Here is a 24,480-nt window from a genome sequence, read left to right on the forward strand (position 1 = left end):
AGGCCACCCAGCCACCGCCCTCCCTGTCCCCCTGGCACAGACCCACCATGGCCAGGGCGTGCAGGGAGCTGGAAGCAGTGCAGACCCCCCTTCCCTGGGGCTCCATCCCTACCCCAAGCTCCAGGGCATAAAGTTGGAGTCCCCCACCCCCACCTCAGTGCCTTCCCCGGTGGGCTCCCTCAGCCACATCGTACGCCCACCCCAGAGCTGCCCCATCACCGGGTGCCACCACAGCCAAAGGAGAGGCAAGGAAGGTGCCGGTGTGCACCAGCTGGTTTATTGCTTGATGTGGAGTACAGCCTGGCACAGGATGGCAGCTGGTGCTCTGGCCACCACCACATCCCCCTGTGACTCCCATGGTTTGTCCCCAGGTGCTGCCACCCAACCCACCCCACAGAGCAAACCTTGCCACAGCCAGACACTGGGGCCACCAGCCAGACCCTGGGACCACTGCCCACCCCAGCTCAGCACCATTCCCTCCTGCCACCAGCCCCAGCCTCCTCACTGCACTGCTTGCAGCACTGTGCCACTGGCACCATGTCCCTCTCATCACCTTCCTCACTCACCACTGCCAACATCGTCATTCCTTCCTCACTCATTGGAGCCACCCCACAGCCCCAGGGCCACCTGCCCAACACACTGTAGGGTGGCTGGGCCACGACCAACAACCTTCATCTCTGTGGGCTAGGGTTTTACATGAGCCATGTCCATCCCCACTCCAGGGAGGAGGCAGCCTCGTGCTGCCCTGCCTGGGGCATGTTCTCGCCAAGGGGACCAGTCTGCATCCCCATCTGCGTGCGCACCAGCATGGCATCCCAGCAGCTGCTATGCCTGGCCCCAGCAGTACGCCACAGTTAGAAGTGGGAGCAGCTCATCAGTGTGACCAGACATCCATTGTTGCTGACCCACAGCTCTCAGACTTCCCTAAAAGGGACAGAATGGAGAGAGACGCCCTCAGTGTGGGGAACCAACCCCTGTCAAGGACCCAGGAGGGCCACAGCATCCTCTAGGAGTAGGAGGGCAGGGGTGTGCTTACGAGGCAGTCAGCGTGGAGTTGAGCACCAGCGTGGTCCGGATCCGGTAGAGCTGCGCCGGAGTCAGCTTGCGGTGCTGTGCTGGCTGCGGGTCTGAGAGGGTGCGATGGGCAGCGGGATGGGGGTGGTGACTGAGCTCCCTGGGGAGGGATGCTCGGCTCTCCACAGGCTCCTCTGGCTCCGAAAGCTCAGAGGTAGAGCTGCCACTGCTGCTGGGGGCAGCCGCGGGGGCGAGAGCTTGGGCAAGAGTCCGAGCGGGGCCGGTGCAGAGGTCAGAGAGGCTGCGGCTTTGGCTGAGGGGGGCTGGGGAGCCAGGGAGCAGGAGCTGGGGCAGACTGGCCTCCGACTTGGACTTGAGCACCCTGACCGGGCAGGGCAGGAGCTGTACAGGCGTACGGCGGCGCAGCCGGGGCGAGGGGGGCCGCGGGGCCGGGGAAGGCTCCTGTCCCTCTGGCTGCTGGCTGAAGTCCCGCAGGGAGGCAGGAGAGAGCGTGCCGTAGGCGCTGTCGATAGAGGACGAGCGGCAGCCACCAGTGGGGGGCTCCGCACCGTGGGGCACGGGTACAGGTAGGGCACCCGCAGGCAGCTCCTGGGTAGGGGTCTCAGCGGAGGTTCTGGTGCCGATGGAGGAGCCGTCCGAGGTCGAGCTGAAGGGCCCCGTGTCCCAGTCCGGGGAGGAGAGTTCACCACCGCCGTCCACTGCCACCAGGGCAAGGGTCTCAGTTGAGCCATCAGAGGGGCTGTGGGGACAGCAGAGTGAGGAGGGGGCTGCGCCAGGCCGGAGGCTTCACGGGGCCGCCCCTCCTGCTCCCTACCACTGCTGTGAGTCCAGGCTGGTGCTGCCGTGGCGCCGGACAGTGGGTGAGCTGGTGGCCGAGGCACCGCTCTCACCCTCCTCCTCTTCCTCCTTCTCCTCCTCCTCCAACCGCCGGCGCTGCCGCAGCCGCTGCAGCAGGTTCTGGGAAAGGGGATGCATCAGAGAGGCACAGGGCACCCGCGGGACCCCCCACCCACCTCCCACACCCCTCACCTGGGCGTTGCGCACTGCCTCAACCCAGCTGCGGCACTGCCCGCTGGCCTGGAAGGTGTAGGCGGCCACGGCACTCCCAAGCTCGTTCAGGTAGATGAGAAGGAAGGAGCCTGCAGGCAGGGGCTGTCAGCAGCGCCCGGGACCCCCTGTGGCCCCCATGACTCCCCCATGCTGCTTACCCGGGTCCCTCAGCTCCCGGCAGACGACCTTGTCCATCAGCAGGGGCTGTCGGACCACCTTGGTGCGCTCGGCCTTCTTGAGGGGCTTGGTGATGAGGAAGAGATCGGTGAAGAGAAAGCAGTGGACGTCCATCTGGGGGAGAGAGTGGAGCTGTGGGCACCGGCCAGCAAGGTGGGCAGGGGTGGGGGGGCAGGGGCCAGGGGTCCCCATCCCCCGTAGTCCTCACCTTGCTGTCTTTACCTTCCCGCATCCGCAGGCTTCCCTCGAGAAGGAGCTGCCGGGTGTCCTCCGGGGAGGTGCCAGGAATGGGGGCCATCAGGTCCAGCCGCAGGAACTCCTTCAGCAGCTGCCAAGAGCCCCCAGCATCAGTGCAGGGCACAGCGTGGGGTGACATAGTACGGCAGGGAAATGGGTGGCGTGGCATGACATTGGGTGGCACAGCACAGCATGGGTGGCATTGAGATCATGAAATGGCACAGCATGGCATGGTGTGGCAAGAGGAGGGGTGGTTTGGCAGCTCTGTCATGCTCAGCCTACCTTGTCTACCTCATCCGTGCTGCCCTCTACCACCTCGTAGGCATCGATGCGGCTGAGGATGGCAGCCAGGCGCTGCTGCTCCTGCCGCTGGCACATCCGCGAGTTGACGTGGTTGATGAAACGCTCCACGGAGCCAATCTGTGGCCAGAACAGTCTATGTGAGCAGTTGGGAGGCACCACCTGTCCCACTGCACCATACCTTTGGCCTCTTACCATGGTGGTGATGGCATCACGAGCGCGTGGGTCGTCTGTCTTCTTCAGCACAGACTTGAGGAGCAATGGGTACTTGGTGAGGCGCTGGTGGGGCTTCACCAACATGTCGCTCAGCTTCAGGCGGCTGCACTGCTCGTGCTTCTCGGCCCACTGTGGCACGCAGATATCAGCCCTGGCCTTGGCCCACCACCCTGAACTCCCCCCACTCCCCTTACCGTCACGTAGGCACGGAAGAGCTCGCTGTCCCGCAGCAGTGCCCGCATATACTCCATGCAGCCCTCCTCCTCCATGCAGTACCGCACGTAGGGCTCGAAGAGGGAGCCAAACTGGGAGGTGCAGGGGGAGGGTCACGGTTGGGCACAGAGTGTCATGGCCCCCTGCTGCATCACGGTGTCCCCACTCACCATCTTGAAGCCACTGAGGAAGTCAATGGGGTCGAGTGGTGCCCCGGTCTGGCGCGCCTTGGCCAGCACTGGGGCCATGACACTGCGCCACAGCTTGCGGTGCAACTGGATGATTTCTCCAATGTTGCCAAAGAGCTTCTCAGCATCCACCTGTGGGGTAAGGAGGGCAGCTCTGTGAGGGTGGCACCCTAACCCTGCCAGCACAGCCAGGCCAGGGCCTCATCCAGACCTGGGGGTCCAGCACCCCCACTGCTCACCTCGCAGAGCAGCCCCAACTCCTGCAGGTTCAGCAGGCAGCAGAGAAAGAGCTGGGGGGACAGAGCAGGAGCTGGTGGGCTGCAGCCATGGCCCTCTGCCCCCCCACCATGGCATGGCGTGGCACAGCTGCCAGCACTCACGTCGGTGATGACTTTGAGCTTGCGGATGTAGGTGGCCTCGGTGTGAAGCAGCTCCCAGATGGCTTCCTGCTGGTGGCACTGCCGGCGCGACAGGGCCTGCCAGGCTGAGTGTCAGCACCTTGCTGGCAGCTGAGCAGAACCAGCACAGCCACCCAGCCCCAAGCCCTACCTCTGCACCCCGGATGATCTGCTGCCAGCTGTCCTCTAGTGCCAGTCCAGCCTCGTCCCCATCCTCCTCCCAGGAGTCACGGTCAAAGCAGAGCTGGGGTGGCATCTTGGGCAGCCCGATGGTGCCGTAGGCATGGAGCCTGCTCACCAGCTGCTCCAGCTTCTCCGTCTCCTGGCCGGAAGCAAGGGGCAGAGCGGCTGGGCGGGGGGCTGGCGGGGGTGTGCCACAGACCCCTTTGCCCTGCCTGCAGACCTGGCAGGGCTTGAGCTCCAGGCAACTCATCCCAGCTCCCCAACACTGCTGAAGGTAGGTACCACACCATCCCCCCGTGCCCACATCCCACCTACCCGCCCGAAGGAGCCCGTGCTGCTGCCGGAGCCAAAGAATCCACTGAAGCGGCTGGCGGCACGGTTCTTCCAGGTGTCGGTGCCGTTGGCAGGTAGGGAGCCACTGCCATGGGGGGCCAGCTCAGGGCTGGGGATACTGGCATCTCCCAGAAACTCTGTCATGTTCTTCCTCCGCCGGCCCGGAGCCTGCAGTGGGGACAGCCAGTGCCCCCTGGTTCAGCAGCCGTGTGGCCGTGCCATCGGGTTGGGGACAGTGACACGGTGCAGCACAACACCGCAACAGGTCCAGCCTCGAGCACCCGTGGAACAGCCAGACACCCAGACGGCACCCCCAGGCAGTGGTGTGTTCCCCGGGCAGTGGGGACCCCTGGCCATGCTCCCCTGCCCGCACTGACCTGCCTACCTGCATCCCTGGGGCCGGGTGCTGCTGGGCTGAGCCCAGCCGGTCACGGGCGAGGGGCCCCGACGGTGCGGGGCTCAGGGCATCCCGCGGGGCTCAGCACCCAGCCCAGCCGCCCACCCGACCGCTCTCCCAGCTCGGACACGGAGCTGGAGCCGGACGGGCTCCTCCGAAACAAAAGGAGGTGGGGCCAGCACCGAAAACCTAATTTCCCTCCTGGCCAGATAAACCACCCAGATCTGAACAATTCCCCAGCAAAGATCAAAGCCCCCCGGCCGGCCGCAAGAGCTGGGTCACGGCCAAGGGGCTCCCACCGGCCCCGGGCACCGCGGCTCCGGCTGCTTCCCCGCATGTCCCCAGCCGTGCCGGGCCAGGGCCGTGCCATCTCCTCAACGCGGCACAAAGGGCAGCAGAGCCAGGGCTCTGCCCCTGCCATCGAGCCACGTGATGTGGCACATTGCCACCACCGCAACGGGCACATCCCCGTGTCCTGCCTCGTCCCTGGCCTCAGGTGGGGACAGCACCTCCACACCCTGTTACTCACCGCCCTGCTGTGTCCAGGGCTGTCAGCGTGGGGTCAAGCACCACATCCCCCCCGGCCAGCATCCCCAGTATCACTCACCAGGAGCATGCCAGCTGGCTCCCACGGGAGTGGCAGCCAGCCCAGCCCCACACCTTATCTGGGGCCAGGGTCCATGGACCAGCACTAAGCTGTGCTCAGCAGCTGCCAGGCTGGTGGACAGGGTGAGCCCTGGGGCCAGGTAGCACCCAGTGGCTGCTACTGCCAGGGCCTCTGGGGCTCCTCTTTACCTTTGCTCTGGTGCCAGCCTGTACCTGGCACAGCCGCAGGGCTGGTGCCACTGGCTGAGCCAACACACCTGCTACAGGGCACAGCCAGGAGCTGAACTGTCTCCTAGGGGCCCTAGGGAGTGTATTCATCCCACACGAGATGCTGTGCCACTGTGCCATGTTCCTATCTTCCTGGCAAGGTGGGCTGCAGGGGGCTGCACCCCATCATCCCCTTCCCAGTCCCAGTCCCAGTCCCACTCCCGGGCTGACACCAGCACTCACCAGACTGTCGGGTCCCTCCTGGCGTCCCAGCTCTGACATTGGCCCGAGGGATGTGGCGGTGCAGGCAGGGTGCAGGATGGGCAGGCCAGCCGACCTGGCATCCCACGCTGCCTGCTCCACTGTCAGCTCATCCCCAGGCTTAGCTGTGAAAGCATTGGGTAGTCAGAGTCCCCTGTGAACCCCGAGGCAGCTGAGCCTCCCCCCGAGCTCCTGCTGCACCTTTCACCCGCAGGTAGTGCCCCCCGAACCGGTAGGCGTCAAACTGGAGGGAGAGTGGCGTGTGAGACTGGTCCAGGAAGATGTCCACCTTGCCCAGCTCAATGCCCTTCCTCTCGAAGACTGGCAGCAGCACCTCCCTAAGGGGACATGAGGCTTGTGTCCATCTCTGCATCTGTCCCCACATCCACCCCACATCTGGCCCTGGCAGACTCACCCCAGGGACTTCTTCTTTGCAGCTGGCACAATCTCTGCCTTGATGTCAACACTGAGGTCGAACTTCAGGGTGAAACACTCCTTGCTGGGGTCCTGTGGAAAGGCAGCAGCTGCTTGCCCAGGGGTCCCCCCTGAGCACCCTGGGGAGCAGGGTTGTTGCCTTACGTCTGTGTGCCTGCGCCATGCTTTCTTCTTGGGCAGCTTCAGCGCTGAGTTCCTCTGCTCCCTGTGGGTACAGTGCAGGCAGAGTGATGGGGACACTATGGGCTGGGGACACGGGGAGGACCCTGAGAGGATGCTCAGGACTGGGGGCTCACCCTCTGCTATCCACTGCTCCCTCCTCCTCCTCATCCACATCAGAGGCAGGGCTGGTGCGTGGGGGGCAGGAGCGAGTTGACATGTTGCGGGCGAGGATGGAGCCTGAAAAGAGGTGTGGAGCTGGGCTATGCAGGGACCCCTGGCCCTGTGCTGCCTCTGGCTGTCCTGCACCAGCCCCAGGTGCATCCCCTTCCTGCTGCAGCACCATGGCAGCTCTGAGCACATCCTGCAAGGAGCAGTGTTGCTAGCCACATCCAACCCGGCTCACCTTGTGGGGGCAGGTCGAAGGAGATGTGGCCATCAAAGTGCATGGTGCCATGGAGGTGGTGGGCACCAGGCTCACACAGGACGAGGGGGCTGCGGGGGCTCAGCTGCTGGCATTCTGTGTGCTGGCATACCTGTGGGCACACGGGTCAGCTGGGCACAGGCTGCCTGGGGTCTGCCAGTCATGGATGGGTGACACCATGAGCAGCAGGGACCCACTTCCCACCCCTAACAGCCCCTGGCACAGTGCTAGTGGGTGAGGCTTAGGCCAGAGGGGGCATGAGGAAAGGCAGGACACAGCCATGAGGTGGGGGTCCTACAGTGCAGAACTCCCTCCCTGCTTTGCCACACTGGCAGGGAGCCCAGGAAACTGCATGTGCCTGGGCACCAAGAGGAACCAGGGGACAGACACCTGTGCCCATGCCACCCACACCCCTCTGGCTGCCAGGGGGGCCATGCTCTGGTGCCACAGCCCCTTTGTGCTGGCAAAAGCAGCATCCCTGCAGCAGGACGGAGGAAGCGAGCGTCTGTGGCAAAACAATGCTCGAAGCCGGCGCGTTTCCTTCCATTGTGTGCCGGCCACAGCCACAGTTCCAGCCCCAGCCCCAGCCCCACCGGGCATTCACAGTGGGTTATTTTTAAACTCCTGGCCAGGCCCCCAGCACTATGCATGGCCCATGACCCCCGGTCAGTGCCCGCCCTGCCGGGGGCTCTGTTTGGTCCCAATCCTGGGGCCTGCAGTACCACCAGTCACTGCCAGCAAGCCCCCTGCACCAATGGCATGTCCTTGTCCCTGTGCAGGGTTCCTGTTGTCACCCTGCACATGGAGGGGTGTAAGAGGCTGCTGAGGAGAAACGAGCCCTGCCTGGGCTTGCCTGCAGAGTTGTGCTACTGCAGGGAGGAAGTGCCCGTGCGGCTCCAGCCGCCCCTGCTTCCTGCCCCCCTTCCTCCCGGCACCGCTGAGGTCAGAGATGACGTGGTCCCACCACCCGCGCGCTCCCCAAGGGGCCACCAGGCCCTCCATAGCACTCACCTCTACAGCACCTACCTGGGCCCTGTCCTGGGCACAAGACAGCCCTGCCCAAGATGCCCCTTGTCCCTGGCCCCAGCCCTTCCCTCTCCTACCATGTGCCCCAGCCCAGTTCCATTGTGGCACCTGAGGTGGGAAGCATGGCTGCAACCACCAGGCACTGGTCATAGCAACACTCACTCTGAGAATCCCCTGTGACCCTCAGCAGCTGCCCTGACAGGATGTGGGATTCCGTATGCGGGGCATCCCCCGAGCTGGTGGCTCAGCCCCAGTCCTCTCCCCTCCGCCCACCCCAGGGGTCAAATTCCAGCCCCACCATGCAGCTCTCAGGAGCTGCCCCACGAAGTGAGGGGGGCATAGAATACATCTCTGTGCCACAGAGCCCCCAGCCTGGCCAGGACTCCCCACCCCACTCTACCTTCCAGGTGTTGTTGGAGGTCTCTGGTGAAGGTGTCAGAGTGACCTGCTGGGTCCCACCTGGTTGTCCCAGCTGCACCCCATGGTAGCCACAGCCCAGTGCCACGTGTTCCCCTGCTGGCACTGGCCCTGCTGCCCCAGCCGTGCAAACAAAGCGCGGTGGCAGCGGCAACACCTCCTGGCACAGCCAGGCTGCTGTCCCACTGCCATGCCAGGACACCGCCCGTGGCCCAGGAACCCCGGGGACTCACCAGGAACCAGCGTGTGGGTCCAGCCCTGCTCCACACCCAGACAGCCGTGAGGAGAGAAGGGACCCTAAATCTGCCCCAGCGTTGTGTTAGCGACCTGGGGCACAGATGGGCTGGAGTGGATTAGACTGAATAGCACCAGCTAAAGGAAAGGGGCAAGCCACTGCAGTGCTTTTAAATGCTGGCAGGACTGCAGGCACTACCAGGGCACACATGAGCAGCATGGGGCACGGGGATGCAGCGGGCAGGGGGCTGTCAGCTGTGCTAAAGGGGCTTTAAGGGTGCAGCAGGTTGGTCAGAGCCACCCACTGCCCCTTCTCACCTGTGAGGCTGACACCAGGCGCCAGCAGAAGGCATCTGCTCAGTGCTGCCCATCACCCCACAGCACCCACCTTGTCCACCCTCTTCTCGCTGGTGCAGTCAGGGTTCTGGCAGTGCAGCACAGTCTCCTCCGGCAGGCACGGCTCAGCTGCAGGAGAGAGGGGGAAGCAGTGTTGGGGTGCTGAGGTCCCAGCCCCGTTTCCAGCCCTGCCTGCACAGGGAGGCTCACACCAACGCTCCCACGCCGCAGACCCTGGGTGAAGAGCTTGGCAAAGCACTCAGGCTCAGCTGAGGCTGTGCCTGACTGCTCCTGCCTGTCCCACAGCCTGTCAAGGGAGATGAAACCCCTTGTCCAAGAGTCAGTGCTGCATCCTGCAGCGTCAGGACACGGATCTGCCCCAGCTGCCCAGCAGCCAGCACAGACAGGGCCTGCAGCAGGAACAGTAAAGCTGTCACTTACCAGCCCCCAAAGGGGCTTAGGAACCACTTTTAGCTTTGACAGTTAAATCGGCCTTGGGGACAAATCCTATTTTGAAGGCTTTTGTTATGTGTCATGTCTAATCGTGTAAAAATAATGGACTCTGGGTAGCTTGCTGCAAAGGAGCAATACAAACACCTTCCTCTGTGGCAGCCCCACCATGGGGCAGGGATGCTCCCAGGGGGAAGCTGCCCTGTGGGGCACAGAACTGATGCAGGGGATTTGGAGAGGCTGTGCCGGGTGGCACAGCTGTGGTGGCCCCAGCCAGCACAGGGGCTTCCCCTGCCACACTACTCCCCTCTCCTGCATCCCTCCTGCCAACAACAACAGCATCCTTGCCTGCTCGAGCGGGACCGCAGCCAAGGCCAGAGTTAAACTCAGTCTGTGTGAAAAAAAAAAAGCCTTTTGGTGCAGCTCTGAAGAAGCTGCTGCTTCTGCCCAGAGAGGGTGAAACAATTCAGATGAGTGCTGGTTGCCCCAGCTCTCAGCCAGAGGCATGGCTGCCTGCACCAGCCAGGGCTGCCATGGCACGGGGGGCACTGCTGGACAGGAGCAGCCAGGCAGGGCTCAGCTTGCTGCCCCCTGGGAGGGTTGGGAGCGGGGGCTGCCACCGGCCCCCACGGCAGGAGCACAATGGGGGCTCTGTCCCCACAGCGCCCGCTGGGCTGGGCCCCCCACTGCTGCTGTTTCACTTGACCTATCAGGAATAATAACGGAAACAAATAACAAATTCTTTCACGCACCCAAGGGAAAGTTTTCCAAACTCACCGAAAACTCGTGGCTGGTCGGAATGGCCGTCAGTGCCGGGGACAAGACCCACGCTGCAGCCAGTGGCAGGGACAGAGCCACGTGGCTCTTCCCAAGGACTGACCCTGGCAGCAGGTCACACACACACCGAGGCCTGATGTGTGCCGGGTGGGAGCATGCAGAGGGACCCCCACATTCTGGCAGGGGTAGGAGGGTGTCTATGTCCCCACCAGATACTTCATGGGCTAGAGGAGGGATCCTGTCCCCACCAGCTCCTCTCTCCAGACAGCCACTTCCTCCTCCTGCTGCAGGCTGTGTTGTCACACCTGGCTCTCCCGGTGACAGCAAATGAGTTTGAAACCGGACCGTGCTCACACCCGAGCGCCCCACAGCAGCTCGCTGTTTCAGACATCCATCTGAGCCAGGAGGGACGTGTGCTGGTGGCACAAGCCGCTTTACTTGGTGCTCCCTGGCTGCACCTGCGGCACCCCCACAGCAGCACCCACACTGTGTTCCCCAATACATCCCTGCTGCAGCCAGAGCTTCCTCACCCTCATTGCCTGGGCTAGAGGTTTTTGGTCAAACGTGGCTACCTGCAGCCCACCACACCCCCCCACAGCCACCTACCCCCAAGCTCCTCGCTGATGTCCAGGCTGGAGCTCCAGGAGAAGCGCTCCACTGCCCCGTACTCCATACCGGCCAGCCCGGCGGGCAAAGCCTCCAGCTCGTAGGCACCCCGTTTCCTCCAGTACAGAAACATCCTGGGGTGACGGTCAGGAGGGCTCCCCAGAGCCGTGCCCACCTCACCAGGGCCACCAGTGGGACTAGCCAGGGGAGCCCAGCTCCAGCTTTAAGAGCGGGTCCCGGTCTCTGGACAAGCGGCGCATTGACGGCGGCGGCCGGAGCCGCGGAGCAGCGGAGGGTGCTGCTGGAGGCTGCCCAGCGCCCGCGCGGGGGGCACACAAAGGGCCTTTCTTCAGCCTCCTACAGACATTGCACAAATTTCACTTTCCGCCGTCTATGAAAGACATTAGGCCGCAGAGACAAGACACACTTGTGATTAAAATAATCGGCATGAAGAGGGGGGCTGTTGTGGCTCTGCTGTCCGACAGCTTTTGAGGGGGGCAGGAATGCACTGCTCCGAGCCCCGGCTGCACCTCCGCACCCGTAGGCATGCCAGGGGCCCCCAGTCTGCAAGGGGAAAGACAGGGGTCTTTAGGGGGGTTTTCCCTCCTGCTGAATTTGAGCAAACAGGAAAGCACCAGACGGGGCTTAAAACCCACAAAAGCAGCAAAGGAGGGCACCTTTGTCTTGCCCCACACAAAAATCTCACTAAAGCTGAAGGAAAACAAGGCATGGTGTGGGCTGATCAGCCAGGCTGAGACCATCCCAGCCCCCAAACTCATCAGCATCAACAGCATCTCCTCCCGAAGGCGTCACGTGCTCCCCAGTTTTGCTGCTTCCAGGCACCCTTTGCCAGAAAAGGTACCTCAAAATAAAACAAATTGCTGCATAAATACTAAACGCTAACATAACAAAAACACACACTGTACTTTATTTAGCACACCCCTGATGTCTGAAGTGCCAAATAACCAATTTCCTATCAATCACAGTACCAAGAGCCCCCGGCCCTGAGGGGAATGCTCAGCCCAGGGGATTTTGATTTCATCCACACTGCTTACCCATCTCACTTTTCTGGTGCCTTTTCAACCCACAGCCCCACACCTTGAACCCCCAACCTCACCTGAGATTTTCGCCTCAGCTGCACAATGGTCCCCGTATTTATTTTAGCCACTGTTCAGGCCAGGTTGCCAGCCAAGTCCTCCCTGCACTGCCAGACCCAGCCAGATGGGGATCATTAGGCTGGGATTAGGTTAAAGCTTTAACTCCTTCAAAGGCAGAAACGCTGCACAGCCCCCTTGCAGCTCCTCACTCTCTCACCCCCTCTCTGGCAGCCATTGTATTAAATTTCTTCATTTACAGGTTAATTTCTGCTGTGCTAGGAAACCTCACAAACCAGATAAAAGCATTTTTTGCAGAGTACTTGTACCCACAGCAGCCACCAGCCAAAATGATCTGGCACTGTGCAGTGCACTGCATCCCTCCTTCCTCTGCTGGAGACCTGGCCCTAAAAGGGTCTCAGGGGGCTGTGGACCCCAGGGACTGAGCCCCTGCTCTGGGACATCACATTAGCAGGAACCTCTGTTCAAACAAGGTTACTCCTGCAGTGCAGGATCCATTAGATCCCAAACACCCATTCAGAAGTGTTTTCTCCCAAAAAGATCCTGGACAGCCCAAGACGCTCACTCACCTCTGCATGACTCCCCCCAACCTCATCTTCACTTAGGAGCAAATTGCTGCCCCAAGGAAGAGCTGAAAACACATACACAAATAAAGAAATAAAGTTTGGCCCAGTGGGGCACAGAGCAGGTAATGAGCTCAGCAATACTCAGTACCCCAGAGCTGCGTGCAGGCTGTGGGTGTCACAACTCTCACCCTACCTCAGCCTCCCCTCATGCCATGACCTGGTGAGACAGTGGTGGGTTACACATTCGTGCTAGAATCAGAGCTTTTCCCACACTGGCACTCAAGACATTAAACTTAAACCACAGAAACATGCTTGGTGGCCAGAGCCAGCCACGAGGTGGAACCAAGTGATGACCCCAGCCAGTGACCAGCAGCATGACTGCACGACTAACCATACAGGCAGACAAGCCCACACCTCTGCAAATCACTCTCCAAACCCCAGCACTACCCAGTGGCTGGGTTCAAACAGAACTGCTTCCAATTCCCAGCAGAGCACCTACAATGATAACCACATCCAGCTTGAATCAGCTGTGTCCAAGCCAGTACAAGCTGAGGAAGAAGTTGAAGCCAAACCAACATTTTTAATATTTATTACAAACCATCAAAATACAAACAAAAATTATAAAACATTATTAAAAACGGGCATGCTGTAGGATCTAAACCAGACACCTCTCCCAGGTCTCTCAAACCTCTGTGATACCCAGAGCTTCTGGGTGACCACACCCAGCTCTCCATCCAAATGAATCCATGGTCCAAGGTCTCCGAGGCTTCAGGCATAATCACACTCAAACGCATACTCCCGCCTCATGAAATGCTTTTTCTTTTTAAGCTTCCCAGACCCCAAAATGCTGTAGTTATAATCAGATGTGACATAGGGGATCTCTCCCTCAATTCCTTGCTGGAAAGGGGAGAAAAACAAAACCAAGAACAACTTCAAGAACTTGTAGCTTCAATGGAACAGGAAGCACTTTCCTCTTAATGACTGACAAGAGCTGACTGGTGGGAAGAGTACACGTGTTTTGTTTGTTACTGAACAAACCCCACTCTGGTATCTGAAACATGACAAGAACGCTCCCCTCTCCCTTTTCTATGCTTTAAGGACAATTTCCTATACAGATAACAATCTGTTAATGCCCAGACATCTCCAGGCATGCATATGCCTCAGAAAATACAAAAATGGAAAATGTGCCAGACAGCCAAAGCTCAGCCAGTTTCCACCCCCTTCCTGTGAGGCTCCTACCTGGCCCACAAGAACACAGTTTGGGATAGCAATATTCCCAAGGAGCAGACAATTCACTTGTCTCAGGTTCTCTGGAGGCACCGGCGTCAGAATGTGGTAAAGTTTCTTCTCTATGTCAACCCCTCGGACAATTCCTGAAAAAGAGAAACAAAGTTCAGATTTAACTGTACCTGATCATTCTGGATTGCCTAACTGGATGCAGCCAGAGCTCTCTGCATAATGGATCTTCTAGAGAGATCTGATACCCATCTTGAGAAAAACCTGCCTTGCTCTATCCCACTTTTCCAGTATCTCAGCATATGCACCAACAGCAAGCTTCCCAAAACCAACTATCCTGCTTGTTCATTGGTGCAGACACTTGAGGAGCTCAGGATCAGACTCCAGGTCAGAACTGTAATATTAAATGGAGTTGTAGAAGGAAACTGACAGAAAACGTAAAGAATTTTGTATAGGCCACGTGGAATCTGCTTTTGGGAATGCACATTGTGAAAGCAATGAAATTGTCATGTTAAAAAAGCATGAGAGAAGTTACAAAAGGCACCACTCAGTGATACTCTCCATAGTTGTTACCACAGGTTAATGAAAACCAAAGGACTTGAAGAATAGCTGATAACAAAAGAGAAAAACCAATCATTTTTTAATCTCATCCTCCTTTTTCTGTCCTTTTTGAAAGAGCAGGCAATTCCATCACTCTGCAACCTATCTGTCAAAACATGACAGGTGAGAATGCAGCTCAAGGTCTCCCAGGGTGGCTCACCGAAGCCAAGGCAATCACAGACTGGTGTCTGTGTCAGCAGGACTGGCCCATCCGTTTGGCATCTGATTTCATCTGGTATCCTGCAGAGCCCAACCCAGCTGGCATTCACTGCATACATGATGTTGGTAGGAGCAACATCAGTGTGAATAACCCTGAGTGCAACAGCATTGAAAGGTACCTGAGAGAGTAAAAAAAGAAGAAGAAACTCTATCATCAGCTCAGTACCAATTTAGTTTCAGCTCAGAGATAATTCTAAGTACACAAAACCCAAAAGCTCCCAATCAACACCTACAGCCATGCATGATCTCAGCAGCAAACACAACAGTTTGAACTCTAACAAATGAACACACATGGAATGTGTGCCACACTGGCAGCTCAACAGAAACCTCACTCCTAGATACATAAAAGAAGTCTGTATCTTTTTGCAGATTCCAGACCATTTTTTCTGCTTCAGAAAAACACATGCAGTACAAGCAGAACGCTATAACTATGAGCCAGGCCTTCTGCAATATCTCCAGGCCTTTATAAAATGCTCATTTACCTGATATGGCACAAGACTGTGCAGTGGAAGCACTGCCCCAATGTCTGGGGACTGCAGCTGGCCCAGGTAGCCCAGTATGGCCATGTCACGCAGGATGCCACTATGTACTCGCCTGGAAAAATAACCCCAACAAGTCAGGAAAAGGCATCACACCCTCACGGAGCAGTTCAAACCAAACACCCCAGACAGTCCCAAGTACAACAGGTGGTATTAGCTGCTTGATCACACAAGTTTAGTTTTAAAAACTTCTATGGATCAAAAAAATTTAGAGCTATTTTTTTATTACCTCTCAGGGATCAACCATGGAAATCAGGGCTTTGTTTCAACTTCAAAAAGGCATTTATGAATATGGGTGGTGGTCTTTTTTTTTTTAATCAAAGTCTGTAACTAGATAATGGGTAAGAAACCTCCGAATTATGAAAAAAAGGAGACTTAATAGTAAATGATTCCAAGTGGATGCCATGCCCAGTGTAAAAGTAACTGACAGCAGTCACTGGAGAGGAACAAACCCCTCCCCAAGCCCCCAAAAAAACAACCCTACACAAACATTCTCCCAAACACCCTCCTCAGAAAAAAAAAAACCACTGCCAACGTAACAGCCAGACAAGCAACACACAAACACAGCTCCTAATAAGTAAAACTAATAATCCCTGACTGATTTCACAGAGCTCTTGAGGCCAAAGCAAAACAAGAGCTTTTACCACCAGGACAACACACAATTTTATGAATCCCACTAATTACCATGCAGCATTCAAAATTCTACTTACGCTTCACCTGCAACCCCTGCTCGGGGGAATTCTGGATGGACATAAAGCAGTTTATACTCAGGAGCTGATGTATCTCCATCTCCTTCAGTGGACTTCCAGTTCTCTGCTCCACTCAGGCCCATCCGTTTGCGCTTGGCTTGCTGCTTGCCCTTGGTGTACAGCCCAGGAGTCTGATGGACGTGCTCTGGGGTGAGTGGAGCCATGGCCTTCCAGTCATACACATCCATCTGAACAATGTGACTGGGTGACAACAGCCGAATGATATCAATCAGAAGCAGCAACCCCTCACCTTCAGAGAGCAGAGAAAACACGATTGCTGCTGCTACACGAACAGGTCAAAACACTGTTAAGGAATTACTCTTCTTGCACTAGTGTAGGAAAGTTGTATTTCCTGGTTCTGGACTCTCTAGAAAGTGTAGTGGTTCACTGCTACAGTTATTGTCTTCCTTCCCCGGCACCCTGAGAACATATTTGTCCTGCTTACCTTTCACCCAGCCCATGGTGTTGATGACTAAAGGCACTTCCTTCTTGTAGGAGCTGAACACATACTTCACAACATCAAGGTATCTTTCTGTGTCCTGCTCACAACTGGTCTGTCCATAATACACCATCTTACGTGGTGTCTGTTGATGAGTGAAGGGTGGGCCTGAAAAAGCAAGCAGCAAACCTCTAGTGGCATCAGTAAGTCAAATCAAAACCTCTCATCCCTGCAGCACCTACATGCAACCCCTTCTGAAATAATCTGTCATCTTTTCAGAAACAAACAGTCCTTTTTGTACAGCCTACACCTAGGGAGAAACTTTTCTGTCGCTTGCAAAAGCCCATAATAGACTTGTTAGTTTGTTTTTTTTGTCTGGTTGATTTTTTGTTTTGCTTTACTTTCAATTTGTTTTTACATCATTTGTAAATTTCAAAACAACTGTCTTCTAGGTCAGACTGTCTGAAAGGTAAAACAAGCCTGACCCAGTGACTCCAGCCCACAAGACTACAAAATACCAGCCATTTCTCTGGCTCTAGTTTTTTTTTTTTCACTCAAAACAGCCCCCAATTTAGGTGGATCCCCTTAGTACTTCTTAAACTAGTTTAATCTACAAGTAGTAAAATCTGGGATTTTCCTGAACAGACTTTTCAAATCCTAAAGTCTGAAAATCCACTTTGACACGCCACACATTCCATCACCTTATAAACAACTATCTTCTCTCTTAAAACAGAACAAGCACAGACAATATCTCATTATTACTAAGGGAGATTTTCACGTGGAGCTTAGATGCCCCAGCAAGGAAGCTTTTACAGCCTTTATTTTTCTCTGTGAACCTCTGACAGATCTGGCAACTTCTGCTCAAGTACAGCCTCTACCCGGAAAACACCTTCTGGAAATGAAACAGGTTTCTGGCAACTGCAGAGAACAGCAAAAAACCAGAGAACATACCAAGAATTGGCTCTGTGACATCACTTAAAGACACACATCCAGGCGGTGTAAATTCAGTTTGACCTATGTCACATTCCATATATTCAACTGAGGGAAGGCTGCAGTGGAAGAAACCCATGTATTAGCATCCATTAAAAAAAAAAAACAACAAAAAAAACCACCTGTGCACAACCAGGAACACACCAGAAGCACAATCTGATTTTGTTCCAGGTGGTAAAAATTAAACTCTTTGACACAACTAGATTTATGTTTGTCTCTTTTCTCCCCTTACTTAAAGGGTTATTAATCCAGAACATAAAAGGCTCAGCTATAGCTCAATATTGTATTACAATAGCTCTGTAGTCACACAGTTTCAAGAAAAGCAGCTACAACAATAACTGGAGGTGGTACCAATCAGTGTACCACCTCTCCCATGTTAACTGAGCACCCTGAGAACAGACATTTGAGATTTATAAACTCTGAAATCTTTAAACACGAAGGGTGGTCAAAACAAGCTTCTGGACCTTGCTCTGCCAAGAATCTTCAGACACTGACAAACTACAACTTACTGGATTTTTAAATGCTGTAACTCCCAGTTTCTTACTGAACTGGATCTGCTCAGTGTCCCATTAGTTTACCTAGTTCAAGACAACAATTTCTAGGTATTTCAATAGAAATGTTTCTGCAGGCAATCGCTCTGAAAAGAACCTAGGACAAGAAAGACTATTTTCCTCATTTTTTTTTTTTTTAAATTTTTAAAAGATATCCACCTTCTAGTTGTAGCAGCTTTTCTGAGAATCTTGGCAGGCAGTTTTTTCCCCTTTCTCCTATATCCCATGGAGTACTTAAAACTCACAGAACGTGGAAAGACTCACCGATTCAGTAGCAGATTAATTAGGTATCTATTAAATGTTGACTTCCCTGTGTTTTTTGGGCCACACACCAGAACCACTGGGACACCTTCATCTTCCGCTGGAAAAACAAACATTCTGAAATGGACCAATGCCAGTTATTCTGATGTGCCCTGTTTACATAAATTTGTTTAAAAAAAAAAAGAAAAAAAAGACTCAGTGATCTGACTAGAATATATTTGAATCACATGGAAAATACTCAGTTGAAGAGTACCGTGTTAAGTAAACTGTGTAAAGGTTCCTGAAGCAAGAAGCAAGCCCTGGTGCCAAAAACCAGCATGAAAGCACTCCAATTGTTTGTGCCATTTTAGAAGTTGCTGGTTAAGTAAGAACATGGGTTTTTCCCGGCTGCTACAAAGAGAGTGAAATGTAAGTTTTGACGTCAGACTGGGAAGTGGCTTCACACCAGCATGTGGCCTAGCAGCAGAGGCACAAACCCACTCAAGGTGATGCATGAGCTCCAGACTCCCACCATCCAGGAGAATAACACAAACCTCAATCAGTACCTGCCCCAGGGCACACTCTAGCTGTAACTCATGAAAACCCTTATAAACTTCCTATATTCAAGCTACCACAGCCTTTAGCCTCACCAAGTGCATGCCACTCACCACAGCACGCCTGGATCAACTCTTCCAAGGCCAGGGCCATGCTCTCTGACACCAGCAGCCCATGGTCAGGGCTACACTTCACAATGCCAACAGAGGCCAGAACAGCATCTTCTGGCGTGAAGTTGGGTTCTTCTTTTTTCTAGTGAAGAGTAGAAAAACAGGGCATGTGTAAGGCCTTACAGATGTGTAGCTGGACACTGACAGGGATGCTAAATAGGGTGGCTGCCTCTCTCTCTGCAGGAGGTCTGTTTTGGGGAAGGAGCAGCACCCACACTGCTGCCCAGGGTGGAGTGGGCATCGTGACACCCTGCGGGTCTCACCTGGGGCTCAAAGAGCCGTGACAGCGGGGGATGGCTCAGCAGGAACCGTGTCACCAGCGTGTCCAGGTGCTCCAGCAGCACCACAGCGCACTCCGGGGAGAACTGTGCCATCGCCTTCACCCGCGCCTCTGTAACGTGGGGAGAGCGAGCCCTCAGCCTGCGCCCGCGAAATGGCGGCACCCCCGCACCGCTCCGCACACGAAATGGCGGCATCCCCGCACCGCACACAAAATGGCGGCCACCCCGCACCGCACACAAAATGGCGGAGCAAACCGGCGGGCATCCCACAGCATCCCTCGCCGGCACTCACGGCGACGGACGCTGTGGGCCCTCAGGGCGGCGCGGGCGGCGGCGCGGAGCTGCCGGAGGTCGACGGCGGTCGGGCGGTCGGCGGGCAGCGCTTCCAGGGTGAGCGCGCAGTGGGTGGACGGGGAATACACCGGCAGCCCCGGCTGGTGCGAGGCGACGGCGAAGCCCAGCAGGCGGACGGAACCGTAGAGGCAGCGCAGGCGGCATTTCCCGGTGAATGTCAGCGTCTGCGGGGAGAGAGGTCGGTAAGCCGGCGAGGGAAGGGAGGAAGGAGCGGAGGACCGGTCGCTGCTCACCTGCCGCGGTGCCAGAATGAGGACAGCGGCGCCTTCCGCCGTCTCCACGGCCACCAGACTCGCCTCGGCCGGTGGCACCATGCCGGCGCGGGCGAAGGAGGCGGCGAAGTCCCTCCAGGCCGCCTCGGCCCGGCCCCCCCGGGACGAGCCCCGGCGGGGGCGGGGGCGGCGGGCCGGCTGGCCGCGCCGTGCGGGCATGGCCGCCACAGCCTCCCTCCGCCTCCCGCGGGGCCGCCCCTCGGCCCGGCCCCACCCGCCCCGTTAAGAGGCGCGGCCCGCAACCCAGCACCGCCCCGCCATGCCGCTGCCAGCCCTGCTCTGCCTCTGCGCGGCCGCCGCCGCCTCCACCGCCCGCGGTGACTACCGCCTGGCCGGCCTCTTCCCGATGCACAGCCCGCAGCCCCGAGATGCTCCCCAGCCGCTGGTGGACAGCTGCGACGAGTGAGTCCCCCTTTCTGCCCGGCTTTACCCCCCACAATGTGGTTTTTTTTTTGTTTTTTCCTCTCTGAAAACCATTTTACCATTTTTACAGCCCCACCACCTTCAAGTACCATGGCTATGCTCTGTCCCAGGCCATGAGGTTTGCCGTGGAGGAGATAAACAACTCCAGCACTCTCCTCCCCAACATCACCTTGGGCTACGACATCTACGATACCTGCTCCGAGCCCGCCAACCTCCACGCCACGCTGCGTGCGCTGGTTCAGAAGGACGGGAGGGAGGTGGAGGTGCTCTCCACCTTCCGCAATTACGAGCCCCAGGCGGTGGCTGTCATCGGGCCCGACTGCAGTGATGTGGCCCTGACCACTGCAGCTGTCCTCAGCGTCTTCCTTGTACCAGTGGTAAGTGCAGCTCTGCAGGGCAGATAAAGAAAAGCGATCCCAAGGGAGAATGATTTGAGGGAGGATGTTCTGGAAGAAACCAGACTGAGCTGGAGCGCAGCCCCTCGGTGCCGGTGTTGGCCAGGGTCTCTTCCTTGGCAGGGGCAGCTGGCAGGCAGGAATTGTGGCTGGCTCGCTGCCCTTGAGATGTTTCTTTTGCAGCAACGCGTTTGGCTCCAGGTCCTCTGAAGACTCCACAGGAGAGGGGCTGCTGAGCTGTCAGCTCTCAGGGTGCCGCTCCAAGTGGAATGCAACCCCTTTTCTTCCTGTCTCCCTTTGCAGATTAGCTATGAAGCCTCCTCAGAGGTGCTGAGCCAGAAACGGTTATACCCCTCGTTCCTGCGCACCATTCCCAGTGACGGGCAGCAAGTGAAGGCCATCTTCCAGCTGATGAAGAACTTTGGGTGGAACTGGGTCGCACTGCTGGGCAGCAACAACGCCTACGGCAGGGACGGCTTAGACGCCCTCCAAAGGCTGCTGAATGAAAACAACATGTGTGTTGCCTACCGGGGCACCTTCGCCCTCAACGCGGATGCCAGCAGCCAGGAGCTCCACAACCTGGCCGCAATCCTCAGGGATATCAAGGTCAACGTCACCGTCATCTTCGCCAACAGACAAAGCGTCCATCCCTTCTTTAAGGTGATGGTCCAGAGGAATGTCACGGGTATGGTGTGGGTGGGCTCTGAAGATTGGTCGTTGGACCAAACGATCCGGCAGATCCCTGGCATCCAGAACATTGGCACGGTGATTGGGATCTCGGTCGAGATGATGGACCCCGCCATGGTGGAACGCTTCGTGTCTTGGAAAGCAGAAAAAAGTCCTGTGGCTGAACAAGATGACAGTGTGGAGGGAGGTGGGGAAAATGGAGGGAGTGCCCAGCTGGACTGTACCCAGCGCTGCACTGCCTGCCACTTGTCTGCTTCTGCCCTTGATACATACGACACTCAGGCCTCCTTCAACGTGTACTCAGCTGTGTACACAGTGGCCCACGGCCTCCACGACCTGCTGGGCTGTGCTTCAGGGGCCTGCAGCAAAGGCACAGTCTATCCCTGGCAGGTAAGAGCAACGTGAGAAAGATTATTCCTTGTGGGAGAGAATACATGAGGATCCTTCCTCACAGGGAATGATTTTTGCCTTGTGCCCAGGGCTTTCTGCCCTTCTAGAAGGGCCATGTCCCAACTGAAGACTCTCATGGGCTTCAGCTGTCACAGTCAAAGCAATCTGGACCTAGACCCAGACCCCTGCTCCAGATCCCCTTCTGTTCCTCTACCACCAGCACCAGTTCCCTGCAGAAACCTGGAAGGACTTTCTGCAGCTGGTCAACAGTGGCTGTTGGGGGGTGGGAAGAGGAGCCAGGGCAGTGGTCCTAAAGGAAATCCCCTCTCAAGACAAGGCACTCCTCAGTGGGAATCACCTCTCTTTCCTTACTCTTCTATTTTACAGCTTCTAGAAAAAATCAAGCAAGTAAACTTCACCCTGTACAAGAACCCCATCTCTTTTGATGATGGTGGGGATATTCATAAAGGCTACGACATCATCATGTGGAACTGGAGCAGCAAGAGCTCTGCTTTTGATGTGATAGGAACTTTCAGTGTGAACCCCGACAGGCTGATCATTGACCAGGACAAAATTCTGTGGCACACAGAAGATAACCAGGTACTGTTCTGTAACCAGATCTGATTTATTGCTTACTACCAAGCCAAGGCCATCCCTAACACCACCAGTTCTGGGGTATCTCCCCATAATAGGACAAAAATGAGTGCAAAGGGATGTGGGATAGGGAGGATGATCAGCATTTTGAGTAACAGCTTACACCCTCCAAAAAACCAAGCAGGACACAAACCAAAATGGCTCCTGTGTTAGCCATTAGCTCCTACTTTTAGCTTTAAAAGGTTTCATTTTCTCACCACCTCTGTAAGAACCACAGCATGGTGAGCTCTTGGCTCCTCTCCTGTCTGTCCTGGCAACCAGCAGCAAAGTGCCTGAACACTGTCAGGCCTGGGCCAGGTGCTCAGCACACTGTCCTGCTGCCCACCCCACTTTCCTGCCTGACCCTGGCTGCTCTTCTGGCAGGCTCCCACCTCACAGTGCTCCAAGGGCTGTCAGCCAGGGGAGAGGCAGGTGCAGCAGAACCACCACCGATGCTGCTTCACCTGCATGGCCTGTCCACCAGAAACCTTCCTGAACAGATCAGGTCAGTACACTCCAGGGGGTTGCCCCCTCCCCTTCCCTCTCTCCTTCTCCCACCAGCTCCTGGATTCTGCCTCTCCAATCCCTCAGCCTCTTCCCTCCCTGTGGTCAGTAAAAACCTCTGTTCTGACCTTAACACAGCTGGCCTGACTCCCCTCTTTGCTTTCCTGTGGGTATGCAAAGCCTGGGCCCTGTACTTTCCGGGGAGTGCTGCCCACAGGTTGAACACCCGGTGGTGATGGTGCTGGCTGAACCCTTCTCCTGCAGCCAAGGGACCAGGGACATCCATCCTGACAGCCATTTCCTGCACCACATCCTACAGGAGGGAAATTTGACCTGGTGGTTGCCTTTGTGCCCCAGACTGCACCTCCCCGTGTGGTCACCAGCAGCTGGCATGTGCAAATGTCCTTTGCCTGGGACAAGCAGCAGGAATCTCCCACCTCAGAGTCACCAGCCACAGTGACAAATCCCTTGCTGGCAGCTGGTCACTTGGCAGCCTCAGCCTACACTTGGGCTGAGGAGGGTGGGAAGGACGAGGGTGGGGAGCCCCTGAACACGGGTGGTCAGCATTGCTGTCCCAGGCCTGTGGAAGTGGGGCTGCTGCTGACCCATTCTGGGTTTTGCAATTACTGCTGGATGCCCCTTCCCACACACAGCTCAGGCACCCCTGAGCCTCAGCTGAGCTCCTGCAGGCCTTGTGCCACTTAACCAAGCTATGGACTTTCAGGAAGTCACTGGGGGGACCCTCTGCTCCCCAAGGCTTGGAAGCATCCAATGGGAAGGAGCAGGATGTGAGAAGTGGGCAGCTCTTGCAAAGAGTCTGGGGACTGTGAGGGCAGGGTACACAACCTCAGCAGATCTCTTACCAGGGTCTGTGGTGCTCGAGGTGCTTCTGTCACTGCCTGGGCTCATGTCCTCTGCAGATCTCTACAGCTGCCAGTCCTGTGGGGCAGATCAATGGTCACCAGTGAGCAGTGAAGCTTGCTTCAATCGGACCATCGAGTTCCTATCGTGGTTCGACCCCATCTCCTGGGCACTGCTGATCCCCACTGTCCTCCTCCTGCTGCTCATGGCAGGGCTAGCTGTCCTCTTTGCCCTGAACTTCTCCACACCAGTGGTCAAGTCAGCAGGTGGGAAGATGTGCTTCTTCATGCTGGGCTCTCTGGCCTGCTCCTGCAGCAGCATCTTCTGCTACTTCGGGGAGCCCACCTTGCACACGTGCCTGCTGAGGCACCCCCTCTACGCCATCAGCTTCAGCATCTTCCTCTCGTGCATGACAACACGCTCCTTCCAGATCATCTGCATCTTCAAGCTGAACGCTCGCTGGCCGGCACTCTACGAGGCCTGGCTGCGGCGGGGGGGCCCGGTGCTCTTCATTGCCGCCAGCACGGCGGCCCAGACAGGGCTCTGCCTGGCGGTGGAGGCCGCCAGCCCCTCGGTTCCGCGCAGGAACTACGACACCTGGCCCGACCGGGTGGCTCTGGAGTGCGGCGGAGCGGGCTGGGTCTCCGCCACTGCCTACACCGTGCTGCTCAGCGCCTGCTGCTTCGCCCTCAGCTACGCGGGCAAGGACCTGCCCGCCAGCTACAACGAGGCCAAGTGCCTCACCTGCAGCCTGCTCCTGCACCTCGCCTGCTCCGCCGCCGTCCTATGCACGCAGGGTGCCTTCCGGGGCCGGGCGCAGGCGACGGTCCAGGTGCTGAGCAGCCTCTGCACGCTCGGCGCCCTGATGGCCGGGTACTTCTTCCCGAAGGCCTTCGTCATCCTCCTGCGGCCGCACCTCAACACGCCCGAGCACTTCCAGATGGCGATCCAGAGCTACACGCGGCGCTTGGCCGATTCCTGAGAGGCGGTGGGGGGGGCGGGGGGGATCAGGGTTGGGGGGGCCCCGTCCCCTCCGCTCCGGTCCC

At 57.1% G+C, this 24,480-nt stretch overlaps 3 protein-coding genes across 4 annotated transcripts; 1 reads left to right on the forward strand and 2 right to left on the reverse strand.

Moving 5' to 3' along the window:
- Positions 1 to 255: 255 nt before the first annotated feature.
- On the reverse strand, positions 256 to 6,931 carry PLEKHG5 (pleckstrin homology and RhoGEF domain containing G5). Of its 2 annotated transcripts, XM_030463761.1 has the most exons (20): positions 6,802 to 6,931; positions 6,533 to 6,635; positions 6,381 to 6,441; positions 6,217 to 6,308; positions 6,003 to 6,139; positions 5,784 to 5,926; positions 4,313 to 4,498; positions 3,966 to 4,136; positions 3,797 to 3,892; positions 3,656 to 3,706; positions 3,399 to 3,548; positions 3,210 to 3,320; positions 2,995 to 3,144; positions 2,782 to 2,919; positions 2,471 to 2,590; positions 2,244 to 2,376; positions 2,065 to 2,174; positions 1,850 to 1,992; positions 1,037 to 1,774; positions 256 to 924 (listed from the first exon to the last, which is right to left on the reverse strand). In XM_030463761.1, exons 1-20 carry the CDS (start codon positions 6,842 to 6,844, stop codon positions 915 to 917), a joined length of 2,886 nt encoding a protein of 961 aa, XP_030319621.1. In that variant the 5' UTR covers positions 6,845 to 6,931; the 3' UTR covers positions 256 to 914. The 2 variants fall into 2 exon arrangements, with proteins under 2 accessions (XP_030319621.1, XP_030319622.1); XM_030463762.1 differs by lacking the exons at positions 5,784 to 5,926; positions 6,003 to 6,139; positions 6,217 to 6,308; ... (1 more) ...; positions 6,533 to 6,635; positions 6,802 to 6,931 and adding an exon at positions 4,716 to 4,842.
- Positions 6,932 to 12,918: 5,987 nt separating this feature from the next.
- Positions 12,919 to 19,714, reverse strand: NOL9 (nucleolar protein 9). The gene is made up of 12 exons (XM_030463476.1): positions 19,503 to 19,714; positions 19,208 to 19,433; positions 18,898 to 19,025; positions 18,578 to 18,716; positions 17,934 to 18,030; positions 17,080 to 17,177; positions 16,135 to 16,296; positions 15,651 to 15,939; positions 14,884 to 14,995; positions 14,343 to 14,520; positions 13,586 to 13,719; positions 12,919 to 13,243 (listed from the first exon to the last, which is right to left on the reverse strand). Exons 1-12 carry the CDS (start codon positions 19,698 to 19,700, stop codon positions 13,115 to 13,117), a joined length of 1,890 nt encoding a protein of 629 aa, XP_030319336.1. The 5' UTR covers positions 19,701 to 19,714; the 3' UTR covers positions 12,919 to 13,114.
- An 84-nt stretch (positions 19,715 to 19,798) lies between these two features.
- TAS1R1 (taste 1 receptor member 1) lies at positions 19,799 to 24,475 on the forward strand. Its single transcript, XM_030463417.1, has 7 exons — positions 19,799 to 19,943; positions 20,035 to 20,341; positions 20,663 to 21,436; positions 21,824 to 22,036; positions 22,454 to 22,574; positions 22,893 to 23,132; positions 23,494 to 24,475. Exons 1-7 carry the CDS (start codon positions 19,801 to 19,803, stop codon positions 24,414 to 24,416), a joined length of 2,721 nt encoding a protein of 906 aa, XP_030319277.1. The 5' UTR covers positions 19,799 to 19,800; the 3' UTR covers positions 24,417 to 24,475.
- The last annotated feature ends 5 nt before the right edge of the window (positions 24,476 to 24,480 follow it).

The sequence above is a fragment of the Calypte anna genome, chromosome 21, assembly GCF_003957555.1.
Source record: "Calypte anna isolate BGI_N300 chromosome 21, bCalAnn1_v1.p, whole genome shotgun sequence".
Taxonomy (NCBI): Eukaryota; Metazoa; Chordata; class Aves; order Apodiformes; family Trochilidae; genus Calypte; species Calypte anna.